This window comes from Balaenoptera physalus (genome assembly GCF_965194825.1).
Source record: "Balaenoptera physalus genome assembly, chromosome: 2".
Lineage (NCBI taxonomy): Eukaryota > Metazoa > Chordata > Mammalia > Artiodactyla > Balaenopteridae > Balaenoptera > Balaenoptera physalus.
The window spans coordinates 11,072,034-11,095,530 of record NC_138883.1 but is presented as its reverse complement, the minus strand read 5'-3'; the positions used below and the strand labels follow the sequence as shown (position 1 = coordinate 11,095,530).

Sequence of the window (23,497 nt, the reverse complement as noted above, 5' to 3'; positions counted from 1 at the left end):
CCCCAACTGTGGGGAGACAGTCTGGGTTGGGGTCCCCCTCGGTCGTGTCCAGTGGCTGCATGCTGAAGACACCATCCAGTCCGCCAGGCACTTTTCCGGCTTCAGCTCTGAACGTTCCATATTTTAGGAAAACCCCCCAGTCCCAGGCGAACTAGGATGGTTGGCCAACCTCCTCTCAACTGAGTCAAGGATCAAGATGGCCGGGTTGGGGACGAGGGAAGAGCTTGATACCTTGGAATCCCCATAAATGCCAGCCTCGGGGCATTACGATAAAACCATATAGAAACCAGGCAAGCAAAGTACCACGGCCAACCAGGTACCCAAGGTACCCGGGTCTATTAGCAGGGCCTCAAGGAAGGACCACACCGCCACACTCAGTCCGCTCTCTCCTTCCCCACTCTGCTACAAATGACAACTGACAGCCATCTTTATAAGTATATTTTTATTGAAAATAAAAAGGCATGGTGCTTTCTTCCTCATAAGTATCATGGAGCCCCCCCCAGCGCTGCCGGTGCTGCTTCCTGTGCAACATCTCAGCACAGAGTCGACATCAGTGGCTTGTTGGTGGGCAGGACGGCACCGATGTGTATATTTGTCCATTGAGACAGAACTCCTGGGAATAAGGGCCATCTTCCCAGGCACTCTCGGCACACGGTTAGGAAGGCAGGTCTCAGGGTATTTACATTCATGCATTAGATATCTCACACTACCTGGGCTGTTTAAATCATACTTTGTACAGATTCAGAGAGTACAGTAATTATATATATATATAGATATAGATATCTCTTTAAATATATATATAACTATATATAATATATATGTCTATATTTTTACAGCTATTAGTCTTTCTTCCAAAACTTGCTTTAGAAGCTTCTAAGGAACACCTGAAAACTCTGGGAGATCTATAGGCCACTCTAAAGTTGGGCTCAACTAGGAGACGGTTGAAAAATATCTATTTGAGAAAATGCAGAGAAGGAATGTGCATTTCGTTCTCGAAAGTTCAGACTAGTCTGAGGATTGGTCCGTGTTTAGGGGCTGCAGATACATTCCTTAAGTTAAAGTTCTAAGCTCAAACACCAGGCTGGGGCGGTTTTGGTTGCTTCTGTTGCTTCAGCTGAAAATCCAGTGGGGCTCTCCCCCTGCACCCGTGAGAGCTGTCTTCCAAATGGCTGGTTCTGGGTTTGTTCTCAAGTGAATTCTCTTTTAAAAACTGGGCCCTTCTCTCAGTTTTCACTAACTGGTGAGAGGAGATCTGACAAACCCAATTTGGGGGAATTTATGCACAAACGTTAGCTTTTCATGGAGCCCTGGCTGTGTGTCTCCAGGGAAGGGGGTACTGGCCCCAGGGTGATGGATGGATGGTTCACCGGGGTTCCTCGTGGGGAGCTTCGTCGGGGCTGGAGGATTAGGCTAATTGCAAAATCCGGGCCTCCTAAGTTGAAGCTCAGGTTGGGGAAGGTGGACCAGCAGGTCTGTGCAAAAGCCGGGCTGCGACCTGCCCCCCTCGGGGTCCCCCCCGAGACTGGCTGTCCGGCACTCCACGATCCCTCAGCCCGGATCCTTCCCTCTGGCTGAAGGTGCTCTCCTATCACTTCCGAACCCAGGATGGCCTGTGCTTAGGGCTGGGGTCCTGCCTGGGTCTCTGTTCAGGGATCAGGGGAGACTCAGCAGGAGGCTGCAGGCAGTGGGGGGAAGTGCGCTGGGGTGGGGTGTGCCCCGCTGAGGACCCACAGCCTCTGGCCTGCTTGTCACCCAGATCTGCATCCTTGGGAACTGGAGGGCATGAACCATGGGTACTGTCAAGTGCTCTCCAGGGACGAAGGCCACAGGTGGCCCTGTGCTAAGGTGCACGGGGAGAGCAAAACCCAATCCACACCACACCCAGGCCTCACGCGCGGGGAAAATGGAAAAGCAGGAAAAATCCTTTCTGGGAGAGTCTGCCCTGGACCTGCCCTCAGCCTGTACCCGCTGACCTGGGAGCAGGACCTGGGTCAGGGTCACAGCACACTCACCTTTTCCCCTGCGCTCGGCCCACAGTCAATTCCGTGGGCACCAGGGCTCCTGGACAATGGATGTTTCAAGGTTCAGCCCAAATGGGGACTGGTTTTCAGTCTATCAGTCTCCCCTGGATGGGAAAGTCTCACCTGTGGCCCAAACACCCCCCAGAGAACGACACTGATGGCTTAGGAGGCGGTCAGGGTCCCCAGGCTAAGTCCCTACATAGCCAGCCAGTGGAGCCGCTGGCTGGGTCGGGTCCCTTCTCAGCAGGTGTGTGGCAGTGAGGGAACCGCGGGGCGTGTTCTCCCAGCGCGTGGGCTGTGCAGAACCACAGGCTGCTGTCTCCAAGGGCCTAGCAATGCGCCCACGGGGCAGGTGGCCACCTGCCAAAGAGGCTGGCAGATGGGGGTCACTGGGCCAGTAGAGGGGGGTCCCCAGGCCTGGAGGGTCCCTCTCCTCACATCTCCTTTTCTTCCCTTCATCTACCAACCACTCCGGAGGGCTCAGCGCTTTTAGAACATAAAAGACATTCAAAGCAAACCACAGGAAGAACACTGCCTCCTTCTGGGTGACGGGAGGCCTGGGGACTCTCAGGGAAGGGTCTGGGTACCAGGCCTCAGGGGAGCATCAGGGGCCCCGGCGCCAGGCAGGGTGGGCCCAGCCCAGAGGCCGGCGGTGGGTTTGGCACAAGTGGTGGCCTCTGCCGGGGCAAAGGCAGGGCCTGGCTCACGTGGAAGCGTTGGTTCCTCGAGGGTCAGGTGGGGGAATGAATCTGAGGACCGGCGTAGTGGCCCCTGTCCTTCCCGGGCCCCGGGCCTGAGGTTCAGTGAGTCGTTCTTCCCTGGACGGCCAGACTCCACCCCGGGGTGTGAGTGGGCCCCTCTGCTGGGTCCGGAGAGGACTCTGCAGGCTGGGCTCACGGCCCTCCGTGGCAGGGGGTCAGCAGTCAGGGGCCCCAGGCGTCGGTGGGGACGGGGGTGGGGAGAAGGCAGGCCCTGAAGACTGAGACAGCTGCAGATGGGGCGGCGGACAGATGTGTGGGAAGCACCTTTGAACGGGGACGTCTCACGGATGCGCCCATGGCTTCTGTTGGGAACAGCTTGGTCAAGGAAGAAGCAGGCGGGCTTCCTGGGGAGGAGGAGAGGTTTCCTTTTGGCTAAAGCGGGATGCCTCCCCGCCCCGGCAGACAGACTCCCTGCCTTCTCAGAGCGTGTGCTTTAGACAGCAGCCCGGAGACAGTCAACGGATCAAACGCAAGACAAGGAAGAGACGGGGCCGCGGGTGGCAGCGCCGCCCCGGGTGCTGCACGCAGGTGAGCCCGGCTCAGCATGGTGTCCGCTGCCCCTGCCCATGGGCTGACCAGGGGCGAGGCTGGGCAGAGTATGGTTTCTCCTTCGGGAGGCTCGAGGCCTGCAAGGCAATGAAGTCCCGACAGGCCCAGTGTCAGCTCGTGTCCACCTGCTTTCCTGTGTCCACTAGTGCCGCCGAGGTGCCCCTCTGGCCAGCGGCCCAGGGCCTGCAGACTCACAGCACGGCGCTGTTCACGTCCACCCCTTTGTTGCTGTGCGAGGAGGTCATGGGATACTCAGCCACACCGGTGCCGTTTTCCTCTTTCCTCAGGGGTTTCCTGGGGGCCGGTGCAGCAGCGGGAAGGCAAGGGAGGGGGAGGCAGGGGCATCCATTAGTTATCGATGCCTGGCGGGGGGTGTCTCACCCTCCTAGTTTTCCCGCCAGGCTCTGTTCGAGGTCAGCACCCTTGGGGTGCTAGTCTTCGTGGGACTCAATCAGAAGCGGGATGTGGTCTTAAACTAGGGTGACAATATAATGTCATGCACACGTAGCTGACAGTGAAAGAGGGGAGCCGGGAATAATGGAGCAGGGACAACAGGCATGATTTGGACTGTTCTGGACAAACCAGAATGTACGCTCAGCCTAGTAGGATATCTGGTCAGGCTTTGGTTGGTCTCTCTGATTATGAGCCAACAGACGTGACGATGAATATCTGGGGTGCAGACGGTTAAAAGAGGAGAGGTGCTAGTGGTTGGACTTTATAATCTTATCTCTGTGTGATCAAAGGCAGGTGGAAAATGTGATGAAGTGGATGGTGGTGCTGGTGGTAATGGTGGTGCTGGTGGTAATGGTGGTGCTGGTGGTAATGGTGGTGGAGGCGGTGATGGTGATGACAGGGGTGGTGGCCGTGATGGTAAAGGTGGTAGTGATGGTGGGTGGAAGCGGTGGTAATAGTAATGGGGGTGGAGGTCCTGGTGGAGTTGATGGTGGTGAAGATAGTGATGGTCATGGTGGCGGTGATGATGACCATGACAGTGGTAATAGTAATGGGGGTGCAGTTGATGGTAGTGGTAATGATGATGATGGTAGAGATGGTAACGGTGGTGGTGGTGGTGACGGTGAATGTCCGCACTAAACTAGTGCACCCCAGTGGTTCTCAAACACTTCACATCGAGCCATTTGAAACTCACTCCAGAGGCCCTTTAACCCCAGGAGCCATTCCTCTTACAAACGCAGGGCATCGGGAAGGCTGGGAGGGAGGCTCTGAGAAGGCTCGTGCCCACTCGCTGAGACTCTGAATTCACAGCACTGCTTTCTGGCCTGGCTCAAATCCCACCTCCTCTCCTGCATGGTTCAGGAAGGCTTCGGCCCCCAGCCCCAGGCCTGAGTGGCCACAGCCTCCCAACAGGTCCATGCCATACATGCTGTGTAGCCCGACCCCATGCCACAATCCTGCTGTCTCTTGGGTGGATCTGAGGCCCATGAGGCAGCAGCTCAGACACCTCCTGTATCCCCAGTAACGCTGGGGCTGCACCTGAACTGGCTTTCATTGTGTGTTGTCTAAGTTGAATGCTTGCGGTCATGGTTGAAAGCCTAGGGATTGATTGCATCTGCCTTCTCAAATGTCCTCAGAGCCTCCCCAAACCCATCAGGAGAAGGCCTGGTAGGTGGTGACAGTTTGATACCTATGGGATAAGGCCCTTGGTGATTAGTTTAGGGGAGGGAGGGTCTGTGAGCGGGTTATCAGGAGTTTCATGGGGTGGGACTACCAGGCCTGTTCAGAGGCAACATGGCTATCAGCCACACACTTTCTCGTCCCCTCTCACAACAGTCCCCTGAAGAAGCTAGGCCTGAAGTTATGAGATTCATTTCATGGGGAAGCTGAGGCTTAGGGAGAGCTGTGACTTGCCCAAGGACCTCCCAGCTAGTTTGTGGCGGGACCTGAAGCACCACCCACTACTACCATGTCCTGGTCCAGACATCTTTCTGCTAAATCAGCATCCTGCTGCTACTGATGATAAAGCAGGCATTCCCCCCCAAATGGGCTCTGTGGTCCAATCACCTTAGGAAGGCCCTCCTCCATCCTCCTCTTGGAGATTCCCCAAAGTTCTCAAGAGTCCTCCCAGAAGCCTGTCTCATTTTGCTTTAACCCAGCACATGCTATGTTCTAGGGTCTGAAAACCCCATTTATGTAGATGCTCACAGACACTTTCTGGAATTCAGAAAGGGCTCAGACAAGCTGCCGTGTTTGTGATGGGCTCCTGGAAATGACAGACTCTGAGTTGACCTCTCCCCCTGGGCCTTTCTCCCTCTGTCTCCTTTACCTTTCCTCCTGTCCCACCCACCCCTTTCCAGGGGCCTCAAGCAGCTCTGACCTTGCTGGGTGGGCTTGATTTCTGACTCAGGGAGTTTTACCTGGCCTGGAAAATGGGGTGTGGGGATGCATATTCTTACAGTGAGATCCTTTGTTGCTGCCAACATGAGGCCACCGATGGACTTAAGTGAGATTCCTAAATTCATCATTAATATAGAGGGATTTCATCAGAATCAGGGTTCCAGAAAGTAGAGGCAAAAATCTCTGGGCCCAAAGATTTTTCTGCTTTTCTCCCTAATAAATATTCAATCTTGGGCTAGGTCTGAAAAGTCAGCTGCAATGGGTCCAGGGCAGGGGAGATGAGGCTTAAGGGCCTTCAAGGGTGGATAATGAGGGACTTCCCTGGTGGTCCAGTGGTTAAGACTGCGCTTCCACTGCAGGGGACACGGGTTTGATCCCTGGACAGGGAACTAAGATCCCATATGCTTCGTGGCACAGCCAAAAAAAGAAAAAAAGAAAAAAAACAAGGGGTGGATAATGAAGAGATGAAGGGGGTCTGGAACTCACAGGGAAATGGACAAAGCCTGGGGGGCACAGAGTTCCTGTGCTTTTTAGGGAGTAGGTAGGAAATGAGCAGGATTCCTTCTGCCAGGAGGAGAGGAGAGATTTCTAACACAGGTTGCTGGCTGGGAGACCCCTCTGCATTCCCGGGGCCTTGGGGGGAACGGTGGCTCAGAGGGCGTGGCTGGGAGGACACTGGGGACAGGGCCAGGAGAGAGCTCCAGGGCCTTCTCAGTGACTCAGCCAGCTTCCCAGACAGGAAAGGGGGTCTCGGCAGGGGCTCCACCCAGCAAAGAAGGCAACATTTGGCGGGCGCAGCACTGCCTCAGGAGCAGTCCAAGAGCCTGGGTGCGCTGAGGGGAGAAGTGGCTGTCCCAAGGGCTTTTCTGAGATGTGAACTTGGCCTGCTCCCCTCCCCCACTGGAGCTGAGCCCCCATCCACTCTGCTCCCTGGGCTGCTGCCCCAGCCCAGTCCTGAAGCCCTTCCGGGGTTCACTGGAGCCCGGTGGAAGCTGGAGCTTTACCAACGGCAGGACAAGGCTCTACCTTGAACCCTGTCTCCATCCTCTCTCTAGGCACGGCTCTTCAGTGTGACGCTGCAGAAGTGCTGGGAGGAAGAATCAGGCTCAGTAAACACAGCTCCACCACTTTCTAGCCATGTGACTTTGGGCAAGCCACTTAACCTCTCTAGGCCTCAGTTTCCTGGTCTATAAAATGGGCACAATAACGGTGTCCATTTCATAGGCCCGTTGGGAGGATTAAATACGTTAATGCGTGTCAAGCCCCTAGATAAGCATCTGGCGTACAGTAAGTGCTCCATAAGTGTGTGTTAGCTCTCAGTACTGCGGTTGGAAAGGGGTCAGCGGGGAGCAGCCAGTGGTCTCCAGTCCGTACAGACTTCCCACCTAGTGTGCACCCTGCAGGGCTCCTGAAGTGCTAGGGAGGCTTGTGCGGACCCAGCCGGGCCCCTCCGTGAGCCAGCCGGGGAGGTCCCGCTAAACCAAAGAGAGGCCTTTCCACCCGGTTCGTGTGGGAAGAGATGGGCGCAAATGGCTGCCTACATGGCCTGGTTCCTAAAACCAAGAGAAAGGGAAGTGAGCTCTTCCTTGGCCCTGTGCCCGACTCCCAGCTGTCGGAGGGTGAGGTCTCCCACCTTGAGACCCCACGCCCACCCCACCCCGGCCTGGCGCACAGGGGGCCCCCCGTTCTCTGCTTGGAGGGCGGCGCCGATGGCTCACTGCCTGCAGAACACCGGCTGGTCCAGCCTGGGCAGGGCGGAGCCCTCTCGGTCAACGCTGGCAAGGCTGCCACAGGCCCCACCCGCAGCCCCTGCTCTGTGGGGTAACTGGAAGCGAAGAACAGCTGTGAGGGCTTGAGGGGGGGCTGCCGGCTGCTTTCTTGTCTCGCGCACCCCACGGAGGGTCATTCTCAGCAAAGTGAGGTTAAAAGTCTCAGACTCCCTCTTCCAAAGGCATTCACCCTCCCCACAGCCCACTCCCGACACACACACACACACCTACGCACAGACGCACACACACATACCACACTACACGTACGTCACACACACACCCCCATATACACACACAATACACAAACCCACACATACATGCACACATATACATATACACTCATACATGCCCACACACACACCCATACATACACATACTACACACACACATATACACATACATGCACACATATACACTCATACATGCCCCCACACACACCCATACATACACACACTACACACACATATACACATACATGCACACGTATATCACACACACACCCATATACACACAATACACAAACCCACACATACATGCACACACATACACTCATACATGCCCCCACACACCCCCATACATACACACTACACACACACATACACATACATGCACTCGTATATCACACACACACACACACACACGCTCATACACACACACACCACACTGTACATACATCACACACACACACCCATATACACACACAATACACAAACCCACACATACGTGCACACATATACACTCATACATGCTCTCCCCACACCCATACATACACATACTACACACACATACACATACATGCACATGTATATCACACATACATACATGCTCTCTCACACACACACACACATACACACACACACAGGGTTCCACCATGAGACGCCTCTGTAGACTGCAGATTTCTCCAAACCTCGTCAAGAAGCCAAAGACAAGCCTTTCTGGGCCACAGAGGGTGTCCCTGACTGAGAAGCAGCAGCCCCATTTCCCACCCCACATCCTCTGCCATCACCAGGGGAAGGCGAGCCAGACACGTGGCTGATGAACAACTTCACACTCCAGTCGCGTCCCCTGTGCTCACCGTCCCCCCACCAACCACCAGGGCGTCCTTGTTCGGCCACATCTGCTGAGCAAGTCGAAGGATGGCACCGGGGAGGCTGTGGGGCTCATGTCCGCCTCGGGACCCGGCTGGCAGGACAAGGCATCTGGATCTTATTGTGAGTGCAGTGGGAGCCATCAGAGGACTCCTTGCGTCGGGGATTCCTGTCTATCCCCTCACCCTGCCCATAACCTTGACCCGGCATGTCTGGAGAGACGAGTTCAGGGAGGATGGAGCTTCTTGGTGACAAAAGAAGAAGGCCTAAGAAGCAGGGACCCGTCTGAGTCTCCCTTCCGCTGGTGCACCCCGCAAGGCTCCTGAACCAAGCATCCCGGGCAGACAGAGCAGCTGGTCCCTACAGCCCGCCTCCTACCACCAGGATGGGATTTCATCACCCACCACAGCATGTGGACCCCTTGGGGCGGGGGAGAAGCACAAATAAGCCCAAGTAAGTATCTGAGCCCAAGGCAGGTCAGGACACCCTGCGCCCCAGCCCCTTCTGGGCCCAATCTCTTCTTGGAGGGAGCAGTGTGGTGATGGTAAAAACAATGAGAGATACTGTGGCATCTGGGACTCAAAAGAAATCTGTGTGTTGATCCCACCGCTGGGACAGCCGAGAGGATGGCAGCGTGGCTCAGGGGAAGGAGTGCTGGCCCAGGAGTTAGAAGGTTGAGTCTTGGTCCTGCAGCAAAGCACTGGAACCAGCTCTCCGAATCCAGCCCAGGTCCCAAAGGAAGTAAGATGGTTTCTGAGCAGCCGAGGCCACGCATCTGTGCTCAGCACCGATGCCAAAAGGGTCCCTCCTCGGAGCATGCTACTTCTAACTTAACTCACGGTACAGTCAGACATGATAGTCTCAAATTCCAGCCAGAGAGGTTGGATTTGGGGGCCTGTGGGGAGTGGCATTGCTATAGACGTGGCAGATGGGAAAGGCTGGGTCTCAAGCACCCAATCACTGCATTAGGCCCCCACCTGTCCCAAGAGGTGTTGGTGCAAAAGATAACCCCAGTCTCAAGACCCCAGGGATGCAAGATGCATTCGAGGTGAATTTCTTGCTCCTGGAAGTTCATGGCAAGTTGAGGCTGGATGAAGAGGTCCCACTCCTGTTCCGAATCCCGGACCCAGCCCACCCTGTCTTCCTCTGGCCCCTGCTCTGACCCCGACTAGGCAGTTCAGCAGAGGCCGGGGAAGAGAGGGCTGGGCTGCTAGGTGTGTCCTCTGGGGTGGCAGGGGAGGCAGCAGATGGCAGGGCCTGCCTCCTCTGAGGCAGTCTCAGCCGAGAGTGTGTCATGTACGGGTGGAAGGGTGGCCAGGCCTCTCCGGGCATGGAGAGCGGGCTGCTGAGTCAGTGTGCGTGCACTGGAGCTTGGGTACTGGGCAGGGGCTTGGCGGGAGGGGGCGGAGATGGCAGACGGTCAGGAAACTGATGAAGGGGTGAGGCCAGGCATTAAAACCGTGCACACGTTATTCACTCTAATAGCAGATTCTACTTCACTCACCCAGAGGGAGAGGAACAAAACGACTAAGTTTACTGAAATTCTACATAGAGTTTGTCATTTTTAAAGGCAGACTCTGGCAAGTCTGTACAAACAAGCCTCCATTCGCACCACAGGAAGTCATGGAAGAGTTACCACGTGCCAGGCGTGTGCCAGGCTCTGTGGAGGAGAGAGAGGAGATGAGTGAGACAGGACGACCACTCCCCCGTCTAATGTGCCTGTGTGTGCGTGCGTGTGCACAGTCACTCACGCACTCGTGCACGAGCACATGCACATGCAAACACCGACATTAACCGACCTAGAGCAGAAAGCGGAAATGTAAATCCAGGGAGAGCTACAACTCTAGCACTTGGTGGGGAAGAAAGATCTAACCCAGCCCAGGGCACCATGTCTGAGGAGGTGTGTTTGAGCTGGGTCTTGAGTGAGCAGTAAGGACTCAGCTGGAAGCCAGGAGGGCAGCTCCCTGCGTCCTCAAAGGATGTGAGAGGAGAGCTGGAAACCTCTGTGACCTGAGCCACGTCTCGTCCCCATCCAGGTCTCAGCTTCCTCCTACGACCATGGAGGTTTATTCTGGCTCAGACATCACAGGAATCTCATTTGCCCTCCTCCATGGCATTCCAGCTGCCCGGGAACCAGGTCTTCTTGACTTGCCATACACTCAGTAAGAGCTAACCCTCTTCTGGGCCATCCCAAAGCTCCAAAAAGAAAGTCAATTCTAAAAAGAAAACTAACTTCACTAAACTGACTTGCTATCAAGTCTATGATTCAGGAAAGATCTTGGACAAATTCCACGATGGAGTCAAGCTAAAGAAATAAAGAACTGGAGTGGAAGAAGGAGAGGGAGAGAGCTGAGTGCAGCAAGTTCCCAGAGGGGAGCTTGAAAGGCTGTTGGAGAACGCAACGGCTCTGCATCAAGTCCAGAGAGCTACCAACCACCTGGAGAGGAGGACGGATTCTCCAAGACAAGCATGGAACTGACAGATTGATCACCTGATGTATTTGACCATATTGGGAAGAGGCATCGCTAACTCCAGGGAAGGAAACAAATCATAGGACACTCAGCTGTGATCAATATTTACATTATCACTTACTAAGGGAGACACTGGCTAGTCACTGAACCTCTCACTGGAGACACCTATAGGAAGTGGATGGGAAGTGCTTTGTACGTCTGTGGGTAGTGTTAGGGTCCTGAACCCTGTATCTGCTATAGTTAAAAGTCAATTGATAATGTTTCAAATTGAAAGAAAATGTAAATAGAGTATCCACATCACTTAGAACATGGAGGGAAATACCAGAAGGAACAATTAACACTCAAAAGTGGTTGCCTCTTATGAATGAGATTTGGGGAGAAAGAGGGACACTCAGGGGGCTGCTGGTTTTCTTAATAGGCTGTGACTCATTTGACATTTTTAACTATGTGCATGTGTTGCTTTAATAAAAATAAAAATTAAATTAAAAAGTGATAATGAACGTTCAAAGCCCTAACCATACTTTCTAACCATAAAGCCGCCTCAAGAGGCACGCACGGCACTCCTGACACTGGGGTAGGGGAAGCACCTCTCCCACCCCCTTCTCTTCCTCTCCCTCATTACCCCGAGGTTCTCTTTTTTCCTCTTCATAGCACTCAGTCTTTTAAAGCACTTCATTTATTAATTTGCCAGTGTGTGTGTTTGATCTGCTTCCCCCAGAAGGAGGGGGTGGGCAGGGACCCAGTCCTGTTTATCGCTACATCCCTGACATCTAGTCTAGGCCCCAGCACACAGTAGGTGCTCGATAAATATGTGTGGACCAGCACTGGCTCACTGAGCAGCTTATGCCAGTCAGTGGGTTCTAAGGCCCATCAAGGAGACTTGGGTGTTCAGAAGTGCCTGTTCTCCTGGAAGCAACTCAACCACGAAAAGCTGATGCGCACGGGAGCCCAGCAACGATGTGGGTGCCCAGGCACTCTCAGGTGTGCACACCACAGCGCACTCCCAGGGAACAGCATGCTTGCTTATTGGCTGCAATTAGCAGCCTGCAGGATGGGCCAAACTGTTCTGCAGCCTTTTATTGGTCTTTCAGCCAATACCCTGTAAATTAGAAGGAAGTGGCTGTCAAGTGGCTAATGGCAAATCGATGGCAGAGGGTGAAGGACCCGTGCCATGCACCACCAAAGGAAGCAGGGTGTTCTTCTTGTGCCTTGGGAGTGGGGGGGGTAGCTCAAGGGAGGGGGCTGGGAGGGGTGAGGCCGTCTCTGCAGCACAGGTCTCTGCATGAAGGGCGTGGCCGGCAGAGAAGCTGCAAACCCACCTAGGAGAACGACCTCACTCTTGAGGGCCCACAGGCCTGTGGGGTGCCACCTGGCCCTCCTACTCAGGCACTGGGCACCCCGCACTTTGGAGCTTGATCTCCACGCCTCTCACTGACTCCGGTTTGTCTGAGGTCCTTGTCCCGCCCTGGATCAAGAGGTTCTTCTGTCGTCCCTGTTCACAGAGCCTTGGTCTTCCCTCCAGGCAGTCCTCTCCCATTGTAATTCCTGGTCCTTCAGGGGGCAATCTGACTAACACCCACTTCTCCCCCCAGGGATGTGTGCAGTGAAGGCAGGGGCTGTGCCTGAAGCACCCACCACCAAAGCGCCCAGGCCAAGCACAGCCCCGGCACCTGGCCCAGTATTTACACGTCCGGGCAGTGGAAGGACCTACTGGCAGTGGTCCGCCTGCCATCCCAGGACAGAGAAACAAAGGCTCAGGGAACTGGACAGAGACTTGAGGGACCCTCACTTTGAAGATGAGGGCAGTGATACCCACTGAGCTGGGCTGGGGCTGGGAACAGAACGCGGGGGTCTTGACTCCCAGTTCTGGGTTCTTTTAACAGCTCCAGGCTGTCCTGTTGTCTGATGACAGGTACATGCCAGGCTTGGGGTGGGGAAGAGGCCTGGATGGAGCACGAGGTCCAGAACGCCCAAGGGCTCTGGGGCCTGACCATCCTGTGGTCACAGCAAGCTCAGAGCAAGGAGCCACTGGAATGCAGACCGCGGGGGCTCCCCATGGCTGGAAACCCTCCAGAATGTGGGTTATTGACAGGGGACTTGGGGGCCACTGCACGTGTTAGTCCCACTGACTAACACGTGGGATACTCATCTCCTTCCAAAAAACTTCTCAAGACCCCAGATCTAGGTGAGGCACACCCTCCTCTGGGATCCCCCAACCTGGATGCCCTGTGAGCACCTTACCTCCCAGCACAGAGTTGGGACCTTGGGAACATTTGTTGAGTCACAGGATGAAGTTTGAGTCACTGAGTCTGTGTGTGGAAAGTGCTAAGTAGACCCCACCTCCCATCAAGGTCAATGCCCAGTGAGGGCACCATCGGGGTGGCTCCTTCTGCATCTGCCCCACCCCCGTCTCCTCTCATCCTTGCGGCCACACCCCACATGCCAAGCCGAGCTGGCATCTCCAGAATCATCTCCTTCCCATCCCAGCTGATCCTAGAACGATCCTCCCAGCAATCTAGCTCCAAAAGGCTGTGTTGTGGCCGTTCACAAAGATCTCTTGGAAATCCTCCCCTAGGACTCCAGGCTGTGAGAGTGTTTTTTTTTAAGAAAGCAGGGTCTATCACTGAATTTTCCTTTTAATGGTTTTATAGCGACATGCAATGCTTTTGTCTCCTGAGAGAAAAGGCATGTTTCAGATGAATTATTAACCAAAAAGAATTGACTGTGAGCAAGAAATCTTCGCTTTACTCGGGAGAGAAATGCATACAGACAGCTGCTTGCGCCAGGCTATCTCTTACAGAGGTCAACTGGGGGAGCCGGGAGGGGGCATTTGCTCTCCTGCACCGGGTGTAACTTCTGCTTGCTCCTTCTCCCCCAACCCACGAGAGGCTGATCCACCTTCCCCAGGTCAAGCTTCCTTCCAGGAGGGTTCTGGGAGAACTGGCCTCTATTTCTGCCCCCACTGACCGTGAGCAGCAGCCCCTCCGGTCACCGATTATCCGTCCTCCTGCGCCAGGGATGCCCTCTCTGGTCTGTGAGGGTCTGGACGGCAGAGGGCTGGGTCTTCACCCAGAGGAGGCTGCTGATCTTGGCGCTGGGGCAGAAAAGGGACTGTGCTCCGTTTACTACGTGGGCCCGGGAGGCTGACACCTATGCAGTATCTCCTGGGCTCCTCTGTTTCTTGGGTTTGGCCAATGGGAGGCACCTTCAGGAGACCTGGGAGCCTGGAGAAAGAAAGGGTGGGGAGTTTTCTCCCCCGACTTGCTGTTTTGGGGCTGCATCTCCAGCAGTTCCAACCACAGGTCCTGCTGATTAGCCCTTCTTTCCAGTCTCTGGGCTCTCTAGGTTCCCTGTGTGTTACTTCCGTTGTCCTAGGGGTGCTAAGAGCTCCCACCGCTTTTAGTCCTGAAACGCTTCACGAATTCCACCGCTCGGTGGACCTGCCCACACCCCCTGGAGGAAGCCCCGCCGCCCACACCCTAGGAGGAGGCCCCGCCCACACCCCTGGGAGGAAGCCCCGCCCACACCCTAGGAGGAGGCCCCGCCCACACCCCTGGGAGGAAGCCCCGCCCACCCTCCGGGAAGGAGTCTCAGCCACACCATGGAAGGGACCCACTGAGCCATCTGGGGCGAGTTCTCTGTCTTTCCAGGCGGCTGACAGACCCGGGAACCAAGAGCCCAGAGCCGGCGGAACGAGACGGGAGGCCCCTCCGGTACCTCCAAGGGCGGTGAGGGCGGGGCCTCCACACACCTTCTGTGAGGGCCGCCGCTCCGCCGAAACAAGGCCACCGCTGGCCGAAACGCCACAGTGCGGAGCTGTGAACGTCAGCTTCTTCTGATAGGTTCGCCCTGCCCTCCTGCCCTTGGAGCAGGTAGCCCGTTTCTTCAGGAGAGTTTGGGGCAGAGAGAGAGAGGCGGAAGCGACGCTGTATCTTTTGGAAGAGCCTGAGCTTATTAAAAAGATGGTGCAGCCTGACTCTGGGGGAAGGAGGGTCCTTGAGGGGACTAGTGCCCCGTTCTCTGGCAGTGCCCCGGGTGGATCTTGCACACTGTTCCTCCAGAACCTTCAGTAGCTCCCTGTGTCTACTGAATCACGGGCCAACGCTCCGCCTGGTGGGGCAGACGCCTCCCCCGTCGGGCGCAGGGCTCCCTCCAGCCTCATCTGCCCCGTCACGGGGGCTTCCTGGCGTCTGGTGCTTTTGGGCACACAGCTGCCTTTGCCTGGAATGCCTCCCCTGCTCTGCTTCTTAAAATCCTCCTCTGGCTGCAGCAGGCTCTCAGCTCAAATGCTGTTTCACCCCCATCAGAGTTCACATGACTTCTGCCTTTCCTGCCTGGTCACCAGGACACTCCCACGCTGTTGGCCTGATGCAGCCCTTCACCCTGTGTGCCTGACCATATATGCATGTTTTAAGACTTTTGACTTGATATTTTACTCTTTCTGCTTTTGAATTATTAAAGTGAAATCACACAGAACAACGGACTAAACGGGTAAAGTTAAATAACTTTGGTCTTACGATTGCTCTGAATAGATCCTCTAACTTTGGGCCTTAGGGAATTTTTTAAAAACTTTCTTAAAAACATATTAACAATCCCTATGGCCCGCTGGCGTTTTGCAGCATTATTGTTTGTCTTTTGATTTTATCTTCCCCTAACATCCCCCAAGGCCAGGGAGGCCATTTTTTTGGAGGAGGCTAAGAACTGGAAATCAAAGGACATAGCCAGAGCTACTGTATTGTAACTGCAGGGGGTATCACACCGTGGCCTACTCTGCCGTACTTAGGGCCCTGGACACACCTCAAACCTCCTCAGGCCCCAACAATAACCATACTGAGCTGCACACCCAAACTCAAGTGAGATGGTAGTTAACAGAAATGACGGCGAGTGTTATTGAAAGATAATTTGCTGTTTGGATCATTCATGATCCTGCTGGAACACTCCTATTCATCCTTCAAAACCCAGCTGAGGTGGCACATTCACGGAAAACCTTCTCTGAGGCATCGCTACCTCTCCTCCCAAGAGAACCTCACTCCCTCCTCTGTCAGCCTTCTTCCTCTGTCTTTGACTATGGAAACAGTGAAAGTTGGTGCAGTAGTTGGTGAGCACGTACTGTACACCAGGCACTGCAGAGTATACATATTATGCAGGCCATTCACAGAAGGCATCTCACCATTCCCCAGGGTGAGACCGTTACTACTTATCCCCATTTTACCAATAGGGAAACTGAGGGCCAGAGAGCTGATTTCCTCCTGGTCACACAGCTTGAACTGGAGTCTGAATTTAGATCGGACTCCGAAACCCAGTTCCCACTCCAAACCAGCATGGCACCCCCTCCAGCCGCTCCATCACCCACCCTGCAAGGATTATTTCCATACTCCCAGGCCTGGAGAGAGCTCTTAACAGCAGGGCCTGCGACTTACGGATAGGGGAGCTTTATACTGCATCGAGCCTGACATATAATTGGCGCTCATCAAATGCTCGCTGAACCCCCTAAAATGGCAGGGGCATAATATCTGAGATCAACTTTAAATACTTCAGCAAAGAAAAAGATACAAAGAAAAGGAAAGAGAGTAAATATTAGCCAAATCTTGGTAACTGTTGAATCAGGGTGAAGGTAGATGGGCGTTCATTGTACATTCTTTCTGCTTCTTAAATGCTTAACAATTTTTATTATTAAAAAAAAAAACCAAAACCAGAATGGGGGTGGGCAGAGGACCCCTGAGCCCAGCTGGGGTCCCCTCTGGGCTCAGAGCTGGGTGAGCACTCACCTCTTTATGGCTTTGTAGCAAATGATGACAAGCACAGTGAGAAACACCAGGGAGGCACAACATACCGCGACGATGATCACCAGCCCTGACCACCAGCTTTCCTCAATGGGACACGAGGTAGCGTTGGGAGCTGAAAGAGACGGGAGCAGCCTGAGTGTCCCCTGGATGAGTGGGTCCCAGCCGGCATCAGAGGTGGACCGTTGTGGGTGACACCACCGCCATCCATCACCCGGGTGAAGGCTCTCCAACCTGTCCTGCTGTCCCCACCCCCGCCCAGCGGCAGGTGACATCATGGTTGGCCTCCAGCCAGGCAACGTGCTCCGAGCTGGGGTTAAGCACCGCACCCCGGGCCATCCATCCTCCCTTGGCATGAGCTAACTGACAGCAGGGTCGGGTTTAATTTCCCATGAAAAATAACAGAACATCTCATTCTCTCAGTTGGGGCATTAAATCTGCTTCCTCTGAAGGTGAGGGTGAGGAGCAGGGCTCGCAGAGCACACTGGGCGGGGCAGAGAAAGGGAGGCCTGTCAACATCCGTTTCGTAAGCTGATTTTTTGCAAGAGGCAGATTTTCTCCCTTCTTGGGTTTGGTCCATGTGGTGGGTTTCCGCAGCTGTCTCAGCCTGCACAGGGCGGCCACAATTTGGAAAGCATATGACATGGGTGCTGCAGGGCCCCCTTGTCGTTACTCAGTCCGTGGGGTCCTGGGGGTGAACCTGTCCTCCCCCTTGGCATGAGCTGTGTGGGTGGACCCACACACGGGTGTAGATGAGGCTCGCAGCAGAGCCGGTTTCCTCTGCTCTGAGAAAAGCAGAGACATCACACAGCCTTATCCCAGAGGCTCTGGAACACCTAGACCCACCTGGAAAGAATTGCCTGGAATTGCAAAAGGAATGGAAGTGAGGGAAAGAGAGAGAGGAAAAGGGGAAGGGAGGGAAAGAAACAGGGGGCTGGTAAGGGAGGACAGATGGACAGACAGACATACAGACATTACTACTTTGGGGCAGTTCTTCAAGATGTGAATATATGCAAAAGAATCAAAACTATGCCCCAGACTTAATAATAGGCACCTCGAAGGGTACAACAGTGACAGATTTCCGAAAGGAAAATGACAGGGAATAGTGACAGATTTCCCAAAGGATACCATGGGTGGCTTCATTATTAAATTACTATTATTGATGATGTTTTTATTGTTATCATCATCAAGGTGTAATTTACATATAGTGAAATGCACCCATCTTAAGTGCACCATCTGATCAGCTTTGACAAATGCGTCCACCAGTGTAAGCCACACCTCTTATCATGACATAGAATATTTCCATCACCCCAGAAAGCTTCCCTGTGCCTCCTTCTAGTCAATCCCTACCCTGTTGGCAACCAGCAAAACCCTGTTTTGCTTTCTAAAGTCACAGATTAGATTTGCTTGTTCTTGAAATTCACATAAATGGAATCATGCAGTGTGTATTTTTGTTTGCTTCCTTTGTATAGCAGTGGTTTTGTGATTCACCCACATCGTTGCATATTTCAGTAATTGCTTCCTTTTATAGCTGAGATGTATTCCATTATATGTATATACCGCCATTTGTTTATCCTGTTCACCTGCTGATGGACACCTAGGCTGTTTCCAGGTTTTGACTTTTGTGAACAAAGCTCCTGTAAACATTTGCGAACATGGTATAGGCCTACTTTCTTGATATAGACATGTGTTCCTATTTCTCTTGGATAAACAGCTAGGAGTGGGATCACTGGATCCTATGGTTTGTGTATAGTTAACTTTGTAAGGAACTGCCATGCTGTTTTCCCCAAGTGCTTGTACTCTTGTATACTCGTGTTGGGAACAAGGAAAGATGGAGAGAAGGGAGTGGTTACAGGTTACCAAACTGTTACCAAATTGTGGCATTGTTGCATCTGGATTAGGAGATCCAGGAAGCCTTTATGTGCTTCCCAGGGAACAGGTACTAAAGCCCCATTAACAGATGCAAGGTCCCCAGAGGTGGAGCTCAGAGCCTCACAGAGACCAAGCAGATTCAGAAATGCATCCTAAGAAATGACTGGGACAAGGATGTCACTGAGCCACGTGGCTGCTCTCAGCCCGGTGAAAGCAGACCTTTAGAAACCCCAACACTGAAAAGATAGAGAATATAGAATTCAAAAGGGGAATAAACTCTAGAATAACGGAGAGGCAATCCAAAAGGATTCTCATTTTTCCCCATGATGAACTTCTTCAGTGCTTTTTCTGTGAAATATCAAACACAAAATCCTTCCCCCTAATTGTTCATCTTGGGGTGTCTCTGGCTTCGCGGAGTCTCCCCGGGGTCACTGGGCACAGATATTCCCCACAGCAGTGGTCATTGCTGGAGAATCAGAAGAGCAACCAGATACACGGGGTCCCGGCCCCAAATGGTTTGCATTTTCACTGCCAAGGGAAGCAGTTTTGTTTTCTGTCGATTCTACCCAGGCTATGACACCTCTGGGCAAGTGTCCAGGGCCAAGCCCGCAGCCCCTGGGAACCCTCACACCAGTGGCCCACAATTTACGCAGCACTCCCATGGCCAGGGCAGTCATCTACCAGTGTGTGGTCTCAGCCAGGGGCAGCACCCCTCCTGGGGGCATTTGGAAATCCGGGGGTGGGGGCTGTCTTTGGTCGCCTAGCAGCTATGGATGTTACCAACGGTGACCCGGATATTCCCACACAAGGTAGACTTGTCCCTCCAGAATGCCACCAGGGCCCCTGTTGAGAAATTCCATCAACTTGAAACAGAAGAAAGGGTTGATTCTAAACTTCATTTGGAATTAGATGCTAAATTTCAGAGTGCCTCTCTTGATGTTCTTTTCTTTACATTCGCTGTTAATGAGGTGGGAATTTCCTTCTTGCTGACTTTTGTCAAACACAGTTGATAATGAAAGCAGGGAGGTTTGTTCTAGAGGGTCCTTCTGCAGAGGGTCCCCCTCTAATATTCAGCAGTGTACTGCTCACCACTTGCATGTGAGGAAACTACCCCAAGCAAAAATACTACCAGATATGAAAAGAGGCAGGTGTTTTGTGAAACAGTCCAAGGCATAAATCTTGGATTTTGCCAAGAAAACAGCTATTGTGTTCAAAGAATGCATCCTTATTTATCCTTGCTTGACTCATTATTTTTACATTAGAAAAGATCAGGGGATGTTGGAGTCTGAGGAAGCCTAGGAGGTGTCATTTCAGAAAAGAGAATAAATACTGAGGCTCAGGATCAAGCAGCTTTCCCAGGGGCCAGGATTAGGACCCCAGGATCTGTAGGCTGCAGGCCAGGTCTGCCCCTGCCCGAACTTCCTTCTCACTGGGCGTGGCCAGTACTACTTTCCAGATGTGATAAGACCGTTTACCCTGTGGGCAGACTGATGGCTCATATTCGAGAAGACAGAATCATGAAGGTTCTCACTCATTCATTCATTCATTCACCAAATATTTCCTAATCACCCTCTGTGCCTGGCACCGTGCTAGGAGCTGGGAGTTCAAAGATGAATTAGATGTAAACTGTGCCCTTCCCGGGTCTAATGCCAGCTGCCCAAGACCTGATCACCTTGCTCAAGGACCCAGCAGGCTCCAAGAGGAGAGGAGACACAGGAGGTGCTGATGTGCAAGGTGAAGGTCATTTGTGGCCGAGGAGAGGAAGCCACTTGGTGCCAAGGTTCAAGGGGCAGGGTGATGCCTTGTGAGAGACAGGTGGTCAGACGGAGGAGGAGGCTGAGGCCACCAGAGTGTGAAGTCCCAGACACGAGGCTGCCGCAGCGCTGACTCCTCTGTCACTCCCCCTCGCTCCCCGCCAAGTTCAGCAAACACGACAGAAAGGCAGGAGCTGTCATGATATATCAGGGGTCACGACACCCTCTCTCCTGGGACTCAATGAGGCTTTGTCTGCTGTATTCATTAAACACTCCTGATGCCTGTAAAGATAATGGGACTGACAACCAGAGAGCGATTTAGAACAACACGGACTCAGTTTTGCTTTTTCAAAGTAGCCGCTATCTTTTCAGTCAAGAAATGCATCGTTAAAAGCTTATATTTGGGACTTCAGCTTCTGGCCAAGACGGAGTAACAAGGCCCAGAGTTGGCACCACTACCCATCCCCTCCCAACATCTAAAAGATGTACCAAATATACAAAACAATGGTTTCAAAACAATGGACATCAAGGGAACAAAAGGCAGTGAGAGACAAGAAACAAAGGAGGTGGGAGTTCCCTGGAGGCCTAGTGATTGGGATTCCGGGCTTTCATTGCTGTGGCCTGGGTTCAATCCCTGGTCGGGGAACTGAGATTCCACAAGCTGGGTGGCGCAGTCAAAAAACAAAACAAAACAAAAACAAAGGAGGTGAGCTGTACAGCTGCCCCAGCTTACTGCCTGGAGACGGTTTCTAAGTATCAGTCCTGGAAGGGAGATGCCGCCCAGGTCCGGCCCACTCAGAGCATCAAGGAAATGGGGCTGAGAGTAAGCAAGACAGATGAGGCCTCTCCCCAAGGGAACTTGCAGAAAAGCAGAGGGAGCCAACAGCACGCAAGTTAATTCCAGCCACAAATAAATAATTACAGATTATGGCAAGTGCTAGAAAGGAAATGGAGAAGAGGCCAAGATGCCCCCACAAGTGTCTGGAAAAGAAGCAACTGGGGGCAGAGGGGTCGCTTTGGATGTCCCCATCTGAACGGTATCACGGGGGCTGAGCAGACCAAGGAGATTCCTGTTGGGGCGCATGGACCTGCCTGAGGTCCGCTGTCACAGAGGAACTGCGTGAGGTCAGCTGCTCTCTGGGACAAGCGCCTTTCCTGTATTCCTCACTGGGGTATTTGTGTCTATCGAATGGGACGACAGGGACAGCGTTCTCGAGGGTACCAGGAGTAGCACCATCATTTGCGCAGCACCAACTCTGAGGCCGCTATTAGTCCCCCTTCTGCAGTGGGGACACAGAGGCAGGGGCCTGCCAGAATTGGAACCAGGTGTGCCTTGTGACAACACTCATGGCCAACTCAGCGCATATTTGCCTTCGACCTGGGACCTGCCATTTCCATCTCTTCTTCAGAGCCCGCTGTGCACTGGAGATGTTTGATTGACAGGAGCGGAACTGAGTGGGGCATGAATGAATCAAAGGAACAGCGAGTTGGGTGGAAACAACCTTAGTTTTGCAAGATATTTTTCAAGGATTGCTGGGAGGGAGTGAGAGCCACGTTCTTTGTTTTAACCTGACGTTTCCATTGTGAGATGGAGGCTGTGATTTATCCCTGGCTCGGCCTCTGGACCCGCGTGTGGCCACCTGCGGAGGCCAGCCCCATGCTCACGTGGCTCAGTGTTTCTTGAGCGCAGCCTGATTGCCAGGCCCTGCTGGTGACACCACGGGCATGCAGTAGCCTCTAGGGCATCCTTAGACATCTCTAACTTTCACAGTCTGGTGACTCAGGCCCAGGCTACCCGAGTGGCTTCCTGACTGATGCCCAGGAGCTGGCCTTGGTCACGGCCAGGTGAGGAGGTGTGACCTGCACAGAGAGCTGCCACTCTGCTTCCTGCCCCTCGCAGCTCAGCTCCCAGCCCACTGGGCAGATCACAGCCACTGAGCGTGGGCTGCAGTGTCAAGGGTCCCCTGAGCTGCAGAGACCGGTCTCTTTCGAGGGGCTGATGTCTGTAAACATGCTTCCCAAACCACAGCGGACACGCTCAGCCTTTGCTGCGGAAACTGAGGTCTGAAGCTGGCCCGGGCCTCACGACACGGCCAGGGACTCGTCACCCTTGGGTGTCAGGTGCTGCCCTGGGCTTTGGGAGCAGATGCGAAGGGGGCCCCACAGCCCTGATCCCAGGGACAGTCTCGGGGCACAGTTGGCCCTCAGGGTGGGTGGGCTCCGTTTCACTTCCACACCCTGCCGCCCCCGTAGAGGGTCTTGAAGACTCTGCCCAGCATGTCTAGGAATCGTGCACACACTGCAAGTTGATGGCGTGTTTGAAGAGCCTTTAAGAGGATGTTTACTCTCGTCTTGCCTCTGCCTGCTCGCCTGAAACCCCTGTTGGTTTTATGTGGCTCACGAGGACAGCAAGGGGTCCAGGAACTTTGCTAGTACGTTTGTGTGGTGGCAACACCCGGCCCCCAGACCCTTCAGACAAAGGGGGACACGAGGCCTGGAGGAGGGGAGGGGCAGACCTGGGCTTCCCGTCCCCCAGCCCTGCTTTATGTGCTGCCCCCAAGGACCGTGAAGGACCTGGATTCTCAGAAGTCCCTTCACGGGCTGACGGCCCTTTCCCTTCACTGCCTCGGGGTCCCCAGCCCCACCTCTGTTGGGCTGCTTGACACAGACCCCAAATCCAAGGGCGACGGCCCCTCCCTCTCACGCCCCACACAGAGCCCATTGTCTCCGGGACACAAGGGTCCAACTCAGGCCGCTGCTCTCCATTCACGGGCACAGGCCTCCACTGCGAGGTCTGTGCCAGGGGCGTCCACCCTCCTGCCTGGGCCAGCTTGGGGTGAGGCGCTCACTCGTTTCCTACCGGCACGTTGCCAGCGTGTGTGGCCGGACTTTAAACCGCAGATACAAGCTCAGACCTTGATGCTTTACACAACGCCCTGCAATCTGCCCCTATTTCTGCAGAGAAAGGAGAAAAGTCTCCTTTGAGTTGCTCCCGATGAAAACAGTGAGCATCGGCACCTCAGCTTGGGGGCTCCTTCCACCCCATCTCGGCCACTGGGAATCTGGCTTTGGGTGCA

The 23,497-nt window shown here is 53.9% G+C and overlaps 1 protein-coding gene across 3 annotated transcripts in view; it reads right to left on the bottom strand.

Annotated features, from left to right (window-relative positions):
- Positions 1-427: 427 nt before the first annotated feature.
- PRIMA1 (proline rich membrane anchor 1) overlaps positions 428-23,497 on the bottom strand; it is a 62,037-nt gene continuing 38,967 nt past the window's right edge. For 2 of the 3 annotated variants that reach the window (XM_082451461.1, XM_082451462.1), the window contains exons 4-5: positions 16,780-16,909; positions 13,630-14,235 (exon numbers count right to left, since the gene is read on the bottom strand). In XM_082451461.1, the coding sequence (XP_082307587.1) occupies positions 14,007-14,235; positions 16,780-16,909 (359 nt within the window). In that variant the 3' untranslated portion in view covers positions 13,630-14,006. Of the gene's footprint in view, positions 3,626-13,629; positions 14,236-16,779; positions 16,910-23,497 lie in introns of those variants that run through there. The other variant, XM_082451463.1, reaches the window with a different exon arrangement.